We start from the raw sequence: 12,671 nt of genomic DNA, 5'->3' as shown, positions 1-12,671 counted from the left end.
GCTACATCGATGACTGTATCGGCGCTGCCTCGTGCTCCCACGAGGTTGAACAGTTCATCAACTTTACTAACACCTTCCATCCCGACCTCAAATTCACCTGGACTGTCTCAGACTACTCCCTCCCCTTCCTAGACCTTTCCATTTCTATCTCGGGCGACCGACTCAACACAGACATCTACTATAAACCGACTGACTCCCACAGCTATCTGGACTACACCTCCTCCCACCCTGCCCCCTGTAAAAACTCCATCCCATATTCCCAATTCCTTCGTCTCCGCCGCATCTGCTCACAGGAGGACCAGTTCCAACACCGCACAGCCCAGATGGCCTCCTTCTTCAAGGACCGCAGATTCCCCCCAGACGTGATCGACGATGCCCTCCACCGCATCTCCTCCACTTCCCGCTCCTCCACCCTTGAGCCCCGCTCCTCCAACCGCCACCAGGACAGAACCCCACTGGTTCTCACCTACCACCCCACCAACCTCCGTATACAACGTATCATCCGCCGTCATTTCCGCCACCTCTAAACGGACCCCACCACCAGGGATATATTTCCCTCCCCTCCCCTATCAGCGTTCCGCAAAGACCACTCCCTTCATGACTCCCTCGTCAGGTCCACACCCCCCGCCTACCCAATCTCCACTCCCGGCACTTTCCCCTGCAACCGCAGGAAATGTAAAACTTGCGCCCACTTCCCTCCAAGGCCCCAAGGGATCCTTCCATATCCACCACAAGTTCACCTGTACCTCCACACACATCATCTATTGCATCCGCTGCACCCGATGTGGCCTCCTCTACATTGGGGAGACGGGCCGCTTACTTGCGGAACGCTTCAGAGAACACCTCAGGGATGCCCGGACCAACCAACCCAACCACCCCGTGGCTCAACACTTTAACTCTCCCTCCCACTCCACCGAGGACATGCAGGTCCTTGGACTCCTCCACCGGCAGAACATAACACGACGGCTGGAGGAGGAGCGCCTCATCTTCCGTCTGGGAACCCTCCAACCACAAGGGATGAACTCAGATTTCTCCAGTTTCCTAATTTCCCCTCCCCCCACCTTGTCTCAGTCGGTTCCCTCAACTCAGCACCGCCCTCCTAACCTGCAATCTTCTTCCTAACCTCTCCGGCCCCACCCCACTCCGGCCTATCACCCTCACCTTGACCTCCTTCCACCTATCACATCTCCATCGCCCCTCCCCCAAGTCCCTCCTCCCTACCTTTTATCTTAGCCTGCTTGGCACACTCTCCTCATTCCTGACGAAGGGCTTATGCCCGGAACGTCGAATTTCCTATTCCTTGGATGCTGCCTAACCTGCTGTGCTTTAACCAGCAACACATTTTCAACTGTGATCTCCAGCATCTGCAGACCTCATTTTTTACCCGAAGATTTTAACTGGAAGTATCCTAGCTGCTCTACCATTCTCTTGCCTCTTAATGATAGGCTAGAGATGGTACTAAACATTTCACCTTTTGAAAACATGCATTTGAGATTGACCAAATTGATGGCTGGAATGAGCAGGTTGTCTTGTAAGAATAGGTTGGACTACCTAGGCTTTTTTCTATTCAAGTTAGAATTTTTTTTCCAGAGTGAGTGGGTGGTGATGGCGGTAGTGTTGGGGTGGGGCATGTGAGTGAATGTTGAAGTGTTTAAGTTGATCAAATGTGGAGCTGGAAAAAGCACAACAGGTCAAGTAGCAGAGGAGCAGGCGAGTCGACATTTCGGGCAGGACCCTTCATCGGGATCCCGTTCAAAACATCGACTCTCCTGCTCCTCTGGTGCTGCTGGACCTGCTGTGCCTTCTCCAGTTCCACATTTTATTGATTCTGACTTTCCATTATCTGCAGTCCTCACCATCTCCAAGTTGAAGCGTTTGAGATCCTGAACAGTCTTTACCAAGTAGAAAGAATGTTTCCTCTTGTGGGTCAATCCAGAATTAGATGTCACCCTTTCAGAACAGAAAGGACAAGAACTTTTTCTCAGAGGGTTGTGAAACTTTGCAACAGTCTGCCTTAAAAAGCAGTGGGGACACAGTCATTCAATATTTTTAAGACAGATAGACAGATTCTTGTTAAGCAAACAAAATAGAGGGTCATCACCAGGAAATATAGGAACATGTTTAGAATTAGAATTAGAATTAGATTAAAATCTCTACGGTATGGAAACAGGCCCTTTGGCCAAACAAGTCCACACCGACCACCTGAAGAGTAACCCACCCAGACCCTACCCTATATTTACCCCTGACTAATGCACTTAACACTATGTGCAATTTAGTATGGCCAATTCACCTGACCTGCACATCTTTGGATTGTGGGAGGAAACTGGAGCACCCGGAAGAAACCCACGCAGACACGGGGAGAACGTGCTAACTCCACACAGACAGACAGTCACCCGAGGCAGGAATCAAACACAGATTCCTGACACTGAGGCAGCAGTGCTAACCACTGAGCCACCATGAGCCCATGAAAATTTAAAAAACAAACAGGTCAGCCACGATCTTGTAAAATACAGAGCAACTCGAGTGGTTAAACAGTCAACTTCTGCTATTTTGTAAAATCATGTTTTCAATATCTAAAAAGTCACTCACTCTGCAACAGAAGTGCATTATAAAGCAAGGCATGAAGGGAATGTAATTAAGAAGAAAAAGGAGACTGAGGCATCATTAGAAGGGAAAGAAACTAGAACTGTATAAAAACAGTGAATAATTAAGCACAAACAGCTCAGTCCAATAGTCTTAGTGCAGTTGTAACAGAATTATTTCTACCTTGGCAAGCCGTAGGCTTTGCTGCATGTCCTACAGTTAATGTAGATCAGTTGGGTACATTTAAGAAAAAATTTATGACATTGAACTGGTTCAACTGTGATATGAAACTATGAATTATATATACAACAAGGAAAAATGTTTAATGTTTCGATATTCCAAAATGATGAATGCTCCAAGGCAAGAAGAAAACCCTTTAAGCATTGTTGCATTTTTAATTGCATGTAAAGACAAACAGCTATTCTTCTTTTGTAATTACTGGAACCATTTTATTAACGGTGCACTGAACAGTGCATTCTGTGTGTTCATTATGTAAGCTGAGATTTCTAGCATGTTCTCATTACTCTTCCACTTACCTACTCCACCCACTCAGTCTTCCTCTCTCTCACTCCTGGACTGATGTGACAAATTAATGATTGCGATCTCTACTACAATTGGATTCCTTCCATGTGAATTTAACCCCATACCGTGGTGTTTGTTGGCTATTTACAAACAATATCAGTAATTCCAAATTATCTGCAGAAAATGTCACTTATTTTTCTCTCTAGGCGACATTACTAGCAAACCGATAAAAGCCTGATTTCTCCTTCCAATTCCATCCAAAGTATATCTTAAGATTCATTTTTATGGGCACAGGAACATCAGCATTGATGAAATTAATGCTCCATCCCTAGTTATCCTAGGAAGGTGGTGAAGGGTTTCCCTTTTAATAGTTTAATACAACTGAGTATTTTCTAAGCCACTTCAGAAAGCAGTTAAGAGTAACCGCATTGATGTAGTGTGGAACCGCATATACGCCAGATAAGAATGGCAGGTTTCCTTCCTAAAAGAATGAGTGAATTAGTCTATTTTTCCAAAAACAAACATCAATCCAATGCCATTACGACCATTTTACAGAGGCCAGCTTCTTAATTTCCATAACATTTAAAACTGAACTCAAATTCTCAAACTGCCAGGGTGAGATGTGAACTCATGGTTTCTGGATTATCAGTCCAGTAACATAATCACAATACTATTAGAGACATTTCTTTACTCTTTTTGAAGTTGAGCATGTAGCTGTCTTCACTACTTTATCCATCATTATGTTTTTAACAATGATGACTAACTTGTTACGCCACGGATAGTAGGACCATCACACAAATGTAGATATGTGAACAATATCACATTTTCAACTCTCTTAAGATAAGGGTGATGATTTGGTTTATTATTGTTGATTCAAGAGCAGGATAGCACAGAAAGCACAAACCTTCAATCTCAGCCCTGAATTCTTCCTGTAGGGAGACTTCAATCTTAGTAACAGTCACCTCTAGGAGGAACAGAAGAGACACAAATGCCATTTGCAATTAATTGACCTCAAAGCATTGCACAATAAAAGGTGTTGTGAAGAATTACGCCATCTTTTCTCTCGGTTTATTGCTCAGTGGTTTTTGCATGTCTTTTTAATGGAAAATATCTACAGTTATGAGGTGATTAGAGAGCATATTTACAAACTGAATAACATTTGCTTCTAGAGCTCTGGAAGCAAAACATTCAACTCAGCAGCAGACTGCTTCGGCTGTTATGTCCATTTCTGTATAAGAGAAATGCAGGCTGTACAATGGTGACAACAGTCACAGCTCACAATGTTGTATCAACTGTGTCTTTCATGTAAACTTTGTTTCTTCTAAGGCAAGTACCAGTTGTTATAACAGAATGCTTCTTATACCAGCCTAATTGCTACCTGCAACTGCCTTTTTCACATTTCCCTGTCACTTGACTGTTAACCCTGACAGAATATCAAACATCAATCTTATCCTCACCAGATACCTATCTACATGCACACAGTCAGCAGATATTGCATGACCAGGAGCTACATGGTCCCCTCAGACATTGCAGATTCTGCTCATATTAACAGGACTCAAACCTGATGTGTCTAGCTCAAAAGATTCATTTAGCTCAATTGGTTAGACAGCTGCTGTGCAATGCAGAGTGATGCCAACAGCCTGGGTTCAATTCCCACACAAGCTGAGGTTATTATAAAGGATTGTCCTTCTCAACCTCTTCCCCTGGCCAGAGGCATGGTGACCCTCAGGTTAAACCACTACAGGTTCTCTCTCTCTCTCTCTCTCTCTCTCTCTCTATAATGAGACAGCAGCCCTATGATCTGGTAATCTATAGCAAATTTACCAGAGGTTGCATTTACCAATAACTCCAACTCTCAACCAATGAAGACCTAGAAACAAAGTGGGTGTCCAGTAGCTTTTTTGTTTTCTAGAGTTTTCCCTCATTTCATCTGTTTTCAAATGCAATAATGTAAAATGTGCCACGGTTCATGGTTACAGGTCATTCAGCTCAGTGCACCCAAGTCAGCGTTCTTACTCGATAAGCAGCCTCCTACCTTTCATTGAACCTCATCAACTTATCATTCCATACTTCTCATTGTGATTACACCCCCACCCATAAATGCACTTAAACTTTATTTCAATGCTCAATGCTATAACAAACTACACTAGGTAGAGGTTTGTCCTGAATTCCCAATTGGATTTATTTATGGGCATCTTATATTTATGGGTGCTAGTTCTGGTCTCAGAGAAGTCAATGTGCTCTGCGTCCTTTTCTAGAGAAAAGTATCCCAGCCAGATAAATATCCCTGATAGATATAACCTCTTCGCTCTGATACCATCTGAGAATGTTTTTTAAAAAGCAACTTATAGTTTGTAATCAATGTGCCCGTAGTGTTAGGTGAAGGGGTAAATGTAGGGGAAAGGGTCTGGGAGGATTGCACTTCGGCGGTTCGGTGTGGACTTGTCGGGCCGAAGGGCCTGTTTCCACACTGTAAGTAATCTAATCTAAACTGGTCACTGTATTCCAAATACATTTCCCTGGTACGCATATTCATTCATTCCTAATTTAAACAGATTTTTTTTCCTGATTCTTGTCATTTATATTCTCATCCAAATCATTCATATAGAAGGCATTGTTAGTAAGTTTGCAGACAACACCAAAATTGGCAGCATTGTAGACAGTGAAAAAGGATTACAAAGGGATCTTGATCAAATGAGTCAATGAGCTGAAAAAATGGCAATTGAAGTTCAATCTGGATAAGTGTAAGGTATTGCATTTTGGTACAACAAACAAGGATAGGGCTTGTACAATTAATGGTAGGGCCTTTGGTAGTGTTGTAAAACAGAGGGACCTGGGACTACAGGGACACAATTCTTTGAAGTTTGCACCACACATGGACAGGGTGGTTAAAAAAAAAGGTGTTTGGCACACCTGCCTTCATTGTTCAGTCCTTTTGGAGTACAGGGGTTGGGAAGTCATGTTGAGGTTGTACAGGACATTGGTGAGGCCCCTTCTGGAATACAGTGTCTTGTTCTGGTCGCACAGTTATAGGAAGGATATTATCAACCTGGAGAAGGTTCAGAAGAGAGAGAGATTTACCAGGATGTTGCCAGATATAGAAAGTTTGAGTTATAAAGAAAGCCTGGGACTTTTTTCACTGCTTCTCTATCTCCTATATTCCAATCTGATTGAACTTTATATAATGAGATTTAATGGTAGTTGCCTTTTCCCTTGGATAAGGGATTTCAAGATGAGAGGAGAGAGAGATTTTTAAAAAAAACAAGTGGCAATTTTTTTTAAAAACACAGGGTGGTTCACATGTGAAATGAACATCCTAAAGAAAGTGGTGGCTGTGGGTACAATTATAACGTTTAAAAGACATTTGGTTAGATTCATGAATAGGAGGGGTCTGGAGGGATGTGGACCAGGAACAGGCAGGTGGGACTCATTTAGTTTGGGATTATATTCAGTATGGACTAATTGGATCTAAGGATCTGTTCTGTTTCCCTGCTGTATGACTATGACTCATAGTAAGAAATCTCACTTTCTGCAATACGGAAATGCATGTTTTCTGTCTCATCTGACCATTAGGTGGCAGGCTCCTTCACGAGTGATCAAAACCATGCAATTGTTCTAGAGTAGGAGCAGTAGAAGGGACCGATTGTACAGATCAATTTACCAACCAGTCACCATTCAATCCCATTAGGGTCGTCAGTCACACAAACAGGTTCTCATTGTGACAAAATAGTCAATTCCTGTGTAGCAAGTGGACTTCTTTTCACAAACTCTGTTACACCAGCAACTCACAGTAAAGCAAAAATGTGGATCTTCTGTGGCACAATTTCTGGCATTTTAAGACATATAAATCATTTCTTAAAATGCAGCTTTAAACAGTATTAAATTTGGCCACTTACAGCAATCACAAAATCATATCTCACAACACAACACAGAATATGTATATGTGAAATGCTGAGCTGGGAAACAGCAAAAAAACCTCAGGAAACATTTTCCCTTATAATTAAAACTCAATACCCTTGAGAACCAGATAGTATACAATAATTAAATAAAACAAACTGCAAGGAGCTTCACTTTCCATTCACTCGGACAGGGCTTCCCAAAGTGGAGTCACGAGCTGAATCTTGGGATTGCAAACTCTAAGGGAACAACAGTCACCAGGGAACTCTGACAGTAGGACAGTTGTTCTCTGGCTCTAACAGACCCTGCTGTCACATAAGGGTTACAACAATCTTTAATTTCAAAATGGAATCGCAGCATGGAAAGGTTTGGAAAGCACTGTTTTTAGCGCGAAATGGGCTATATCTGTAATCTTAATCACATTTTTAAAGCCTTGTACAATTACAGGACACAATCTAATTGTTGAGACACACAGTCATAGAATCAGAGCTGTACAATACAGAAACAAACCCTTTGGTCCAACTCCTACATGCTGATCTGACAGCCAAACCCAATCTAGTCCCACCTGCCAGCACAGAGCCCATATCCCTCCAAACGCTTCCTATTCATATACCCATCCAGATGCCTTTTAAACGTTGCAGCTATGGTATCAACCTCTTGAATTTACTAAACATTTCTCCCACTTCATGGGTCAAACCCAGCTCAGATGAGATTTCAATTACACACCTTGGGAGAAGAGAACTCGTGAGATGCTCTAAAGTGCAACATTAAACAACTGTTTCTCGGCTTATTGTTTAAGTGAGGACAAAGGAGCTGGATGTTTAAATATACTATTAAATCTTCAAACCAGTCCTACTCATGTATCTATCCAAATGTGTTTTAAATGCTGTAATTGTACCCAAATCCGCCACTTTTTTAGGAAGTTCATTCCAAAAGAAAAATTGCCTCGTGTCTTTTTTAAATCTCCCTCCCTTCATCTTCAAACTTTGCCCTCCAGTCTAGATGTGGAAAAATAATGTTTTTTTTTAAACCAGCAAACAGGAACTAGTGCACAGTCAACATAAGATTCAATGCCAGCAGATTTAATAGGATTTCTTCATATTCCATCGTGGAAAAAAACTATACCAACGTCATAACATGGTTGTAGATTCTGCAACGCAATTAGCCCAGTTAACCCCTCACTCATCCAGATAACACCAAAATAAAATTGCAATGATTTCAGCATAAACCGTGATTGGACAGGTAAGCTGGAAGCAATCTGCTCCGGCTCTTCGTATTCAAACCTACACAGCCATGACTTTTATTCCTGATGAAGGGCTTATGCTCGAAACGTCGAATTCTCTATTCCTGAGATGCTGCCTAACCTGCTGTGCTTTGACCAGCAACACATTTGCAGCTGTGATCTCCAGCATCTGCAGACCTCATTTTTTACTCTCCATCCCACAACCTAGATTAATTGCTTCTGTTTTTCAACCACTTTTGCTGCTGCTCTTCTTTTCCAGGATTTGGCTTATTAGCTTTCCAATCTTACAGCTCAGACTTCTGATAACTGTTCTGTGCTGTAAAATAATTTGCTTCGCCAACATTCTCGAGTACTGTAATTTTACGGTTTTTATTCTTCCTGTACTCGTGATTGGTATACTTTCTAAAAAAAATGTTGCATCTGTTCAAGCCTATTTTATCATATTTCCCTTGAAGCGACTTTGAAAAAGTGTAGTCTGATCTAGAACCTCCAGCTCTGTCACTGCAGGGTCACTCCTCCTCCTCAGTTTACTTTCTGCTGTCCCACTATACCTCAGAGTCGTACTGGTTACTGTTTTCTAATTTAAATTCACACTCCTGATCTCTCTATCAATTTGAGTGGAGTGTCTGCAATGATGTTGCTGTTAAACTCGGTTTGACTGACTTTATTCCAGTGGTTGTAACCCGCCTCTTTTCTCCCCACTGTCTGGTTACCTGCTGCGACTCCGCGGGACTTGCTGCTGGCGACTTCTGGCGCTCTCCACCCGAGCGGCGGCCAGTGTCCCGCTCACCCAGAGCGGACTCCCAGGGCCATTCCAGCCTGGCGGGGAAGCGGCGGTAGAGGCGGGGAGGCCGGCATCTGTCTCCGTGGCGATAGACGAAGCAGAGGTTCCCATAGCGAGAGCTCCGGGTCCCGGGTCAGAGCACAGGATCCATCCGGGGGGTTCGGGAGCGGCCTCCCCCAGCCTCAGCCCCAGGACTGCTCCCCGGCCAGGGCTGGCCGCCGCCGCCGCCTCTCGCTGCCTTGTCCACGGCTACACGGAGAAGATCCCCAAGCAGCCAGAGCCCCGCTCCACAGCCGCTCACAGTCAGTTCCCCTGCAGCTGACTGACAGCAGCAGCAGCAGCAGCATCAACAGGAGCAGGCGCAGCACCGAGACAGAGGGGGGCAGGGATGGAGAGAGAGCACAGCCTGAGGCTGGAGGGGAGGGAGAGAGAGTGTGTGTGGGGGGGGAAACGTTTTAGGGAGCACGACAATGGATTAGGAGGGATTTCGGATAATGTGGGATCTGGGTGAGGGGCGAAGGTAGTGTGGGTTGGAGGAGAAGGGAGTGGTGAGATGGTGTGGATTGGGGGTGGCGGTGGTGGAGGGGATGCGTGGTTGAGGGAAGCGGGAGAGAGGTGGGGGCAAATAAAATGTGCGAGGGAGAGAACGTGTGGGTGGGGAGAATGGGCGGGTGAGGGTAAGTGGTGTGGGGTTGCTCAGACCACTTGGGGGGAGGGGAAGAGAAGAGAGAGAGAGACAATTTGCCAAGGCCACGCGGGTTGGGGTTGGGGGTGGGGGTGAGAAGTTTGAGGCCATGCGGGGTTGGGGGTGAGGTTTGGGTTGGGGGTGAGAAGTTACCACGGCCATGCGGGATTGGGGCTGAGACGTTGCCGAGACCATGTGGGGTTGGGAGTGAGAAGTTGCCGAGTCCACGCGGGGTTGGAGTTGGGGGTGAGAAGTTACCAAGGCCATGTGGGATTGGGGGTGGGATGTTGCCGAGGCCATGCGGGGTTGGGGTTGGGGGTGAGAAGTTTGAGGCCATGCGGAATTGGGGGTGAGAAGTTGCTGAAGCTATTTGGGATTGGGAGTGAGAAGTTGCCAAGGCCATTTGGGGTTGGGTTAGTGGTGAGAATTGTCAAGGCTATTTGGGGTTAGGGGGTGAGAAGTTGCCGAGTCCATGTGGGGTTGGGGTTGGGGTTGGGGGTGAGAAGTTACCAAGGCCATGCAGGGGTTGGGGTGGGGACTGAGAAGTTGCCGAGGCCATGTGGGGTTGGAGTGAGAATTGCCGAGGCCATGCGGGGTTGGGGTGGGGGTGAGAAGTTGCTGAGGCCATGCGGGGTGAGAATTGCCGAGGCCATTCGGTTTTGGGGTTGGGGGTGAGAAGTTGCCACAATCATGCGGGGTTGGGGTTGGGAGTGAGAAGTTGTCAAGGCCATGCGGGGTTGGGGGTGAGACGTTGCCAAGGCCACGTGGGGGTTAGGGTTAGGGTTGAGAAGTTGCTGAAGCCATGCGGGGCAGAGAGAGAGAGAGAACAAAAAAAAGAGTTGGAGCTGAAGGAATGTGTGGTGGGGCAAGGGGTATGTATGGGGCTGTCAGCAGTGATGAATATTGGGGGTGTGAAGTCTGAGGGATGTTGTGAGGTGGTCTAGGCAGCAGTTGAGAAGAGAGGGTGTGGAGTGAGGAGCTGGAATGAGAGGATGGATGGAGGAGCATTTATAGTGTGAGGGGAGGGGCAGTAGGATAGGGTGTGTGGGAAAGGAGTGTCGAAAAGAGGCTCAACAGGATTACATTAGATTCCCTACAGTGTGGAAACAGGCCATTTGGCCTAAGTCCACATTAGAAGCTGGTCAGGAGGAGAAAAGACAGATGAACAACAGGGTGAAAGGGGTAGAGTTGCACAATATGGAGATATAGCATGTAACAGGATCATAAGGGAAAAAATTAGAGGGTTGAAGGGGGATAGGTAGGAGAGTAACTGTGAATGGTGAAGAGCAGGAGAGGAGGGCAATAGAAGATGTAGGGATCCTACCTTAGATATTATATTCAGTCTTAATTTCCATGGCTTAAGTTAGCTTTTATCACAAAAACCATGGCTGCCATGCTGTTACAATTGAATATCTTTACTTGAAGGGCATGTGTAGACAGATTTGGTTCAGCTGTGAAGTGTCCCTTAGGTGCTGATCCATGAAAGCCCACTGACCGGGTTCACAATCAAAGAATATCAGATCATTTGGAACTAAACCCCTGACTCATTCCTCAGCAGAGCAGAGAAAAATCCTGGAGTTGTCACACCCATATTTCCTTTTAATTGAACATTTTTTCCTGAACACAGAATCTTGTCTATTCTTTTCCACAAATAACAATATTCTTACACAATCACTGCAGATTTCACAATTTCAACTACTCAAATGAACCAGCTTTAAGAGGAAAATATTTTTAATTGTCTGGATCCAGACAATTAAAGAGGCTGATTAAAATTAAAGGTTATTGAAAGAAATCAGTATACTTTTTTAAAAAATTGTGAGATACAAAGCTAACAAATAAATTAAAGATTTCAACATGGTTAATCTCAAATGTTTGTGATCAAAATTGTGCCAACTCATCACATGAGACAGATACATTTTAACAATTTTCCAATGATTGAGCTCTTTGACTGTGTGGTCAGCATCTGACAATAATGGATCAGTTTTTTCATTATGTTTCTTTCAAAGACAACATGTTTGCTAGCTATCCAGCTGGTAAATTATATTTAAAAAAGGCAGTGTATGATTAGTTAGTGTAGCAATGCACCCACTCTTCTGCTGAACAACCAAGCACCCATATCAAGTGTGAGCGAAGCAAGACATTCAACAGCTGGATCCTCAAACGTATAAATGTAGTTTTTAATTAATGTGTATATGAATGACAAATTAAATAAAGCACCAATACATAAAACTACAATGTGCTGTGATGTAATTTTAAGTGACCAGTATCCTATTTAACCTTGTAGCTATGGTGGTGCAGACAACAAGACTGGCCCTTTCATACAACAAAAAAAATGCACCTGTGAAACATGTTTTGGAATACATGCCCACTTTACAGATAATGGAGTACAGTGAAGTGTAGTCACAGCCAACTTGTGCACAGCAAAATCACAAAATTGCAAATTTGAATAGTGACCTTTTAATCTGTTTCTGCAATGCTGGTTCAGGGATAAATATCAGCCAGAACAGAAACATCTCTCATTTGTCTTCAAAATATTGTCTTCAATATACCTTTTATATCCACTTGAGAGAGCAAAGTCTCAGTTTAATGCCTCATCTGAAATATGGCACCTCCACATCAAAGACTTGCTAAAACAAAGGAGTTGATCATTTGGACCAATGGATGCATTGGTTTTCCAAATAAGCAATCCTCCTAGAATCATTCTCCTGCAATCCTTCACATTCTGCCTTTTCATATAATGTCAAAGATCACATGATACCAGGTTATAGTCCAATGGGTTTATTTGAAATCACAAGCTTTTGGAGAGCTGCCCCTTCAACAGATGACTTTTGAAATTGTCTACCCCAGTCCAACACTTCCACCTCTACATCATTTTCAGGTAAATCAACTTCCCCCTTGAATTCTTCAATTTAACCCGGCTCCACCATGCTTTCAGAAAGCACTACTATTTGTTGTAT

General features: G+C 44.2%; 1 protein-coding gene across 2 annotated transcripts in view; it reads right to left on the bottom strand.

Moving 5' to 3' along the window:
* The window catches only part of capn15 (calpain 15), a 282,315-nt gene extending 272,979 nt beyond the window's left edge, over positions 1-9,336 (bottom strand). For both annotated transcript variants that reach the window (XM_060840629.1, XM_060840630.1), the window contains exon 1: positions 8,959-9,336. In XM_060840629.1, the coding sequence (XP_060696612.1) occupies positions 8,959-9,140 (182 nt within the window). In that variant the 5' untranslated portion in view covers positions 9,141-9,336. The remainder of the gene's footprint in view (positions 1-8,958) is intronic.
* Positions 9,337-12,671: the final 3,335 nt, after the last annotated feature.

This window comes from Hemiscyllium ocellatum, chromosome 20 (assembly GCF_020745735.1).
Source record: "Hemiscyllium ocellatum isolate sHemOce1 chromosome 20, sHemOce1.pat.X.cur, whole genome shotgun sequence".
Lineage (NCBI taxonomy): Eukaryota > Metazoa > Chordata > Chondrichthyes > Orectolobiformes > Hemiscylliidae > Hemiscyllium > Hemiscyllium ocellatum.
This window is presented reverse-complemented; position numbering and strand designations above follow the sequence as displayed.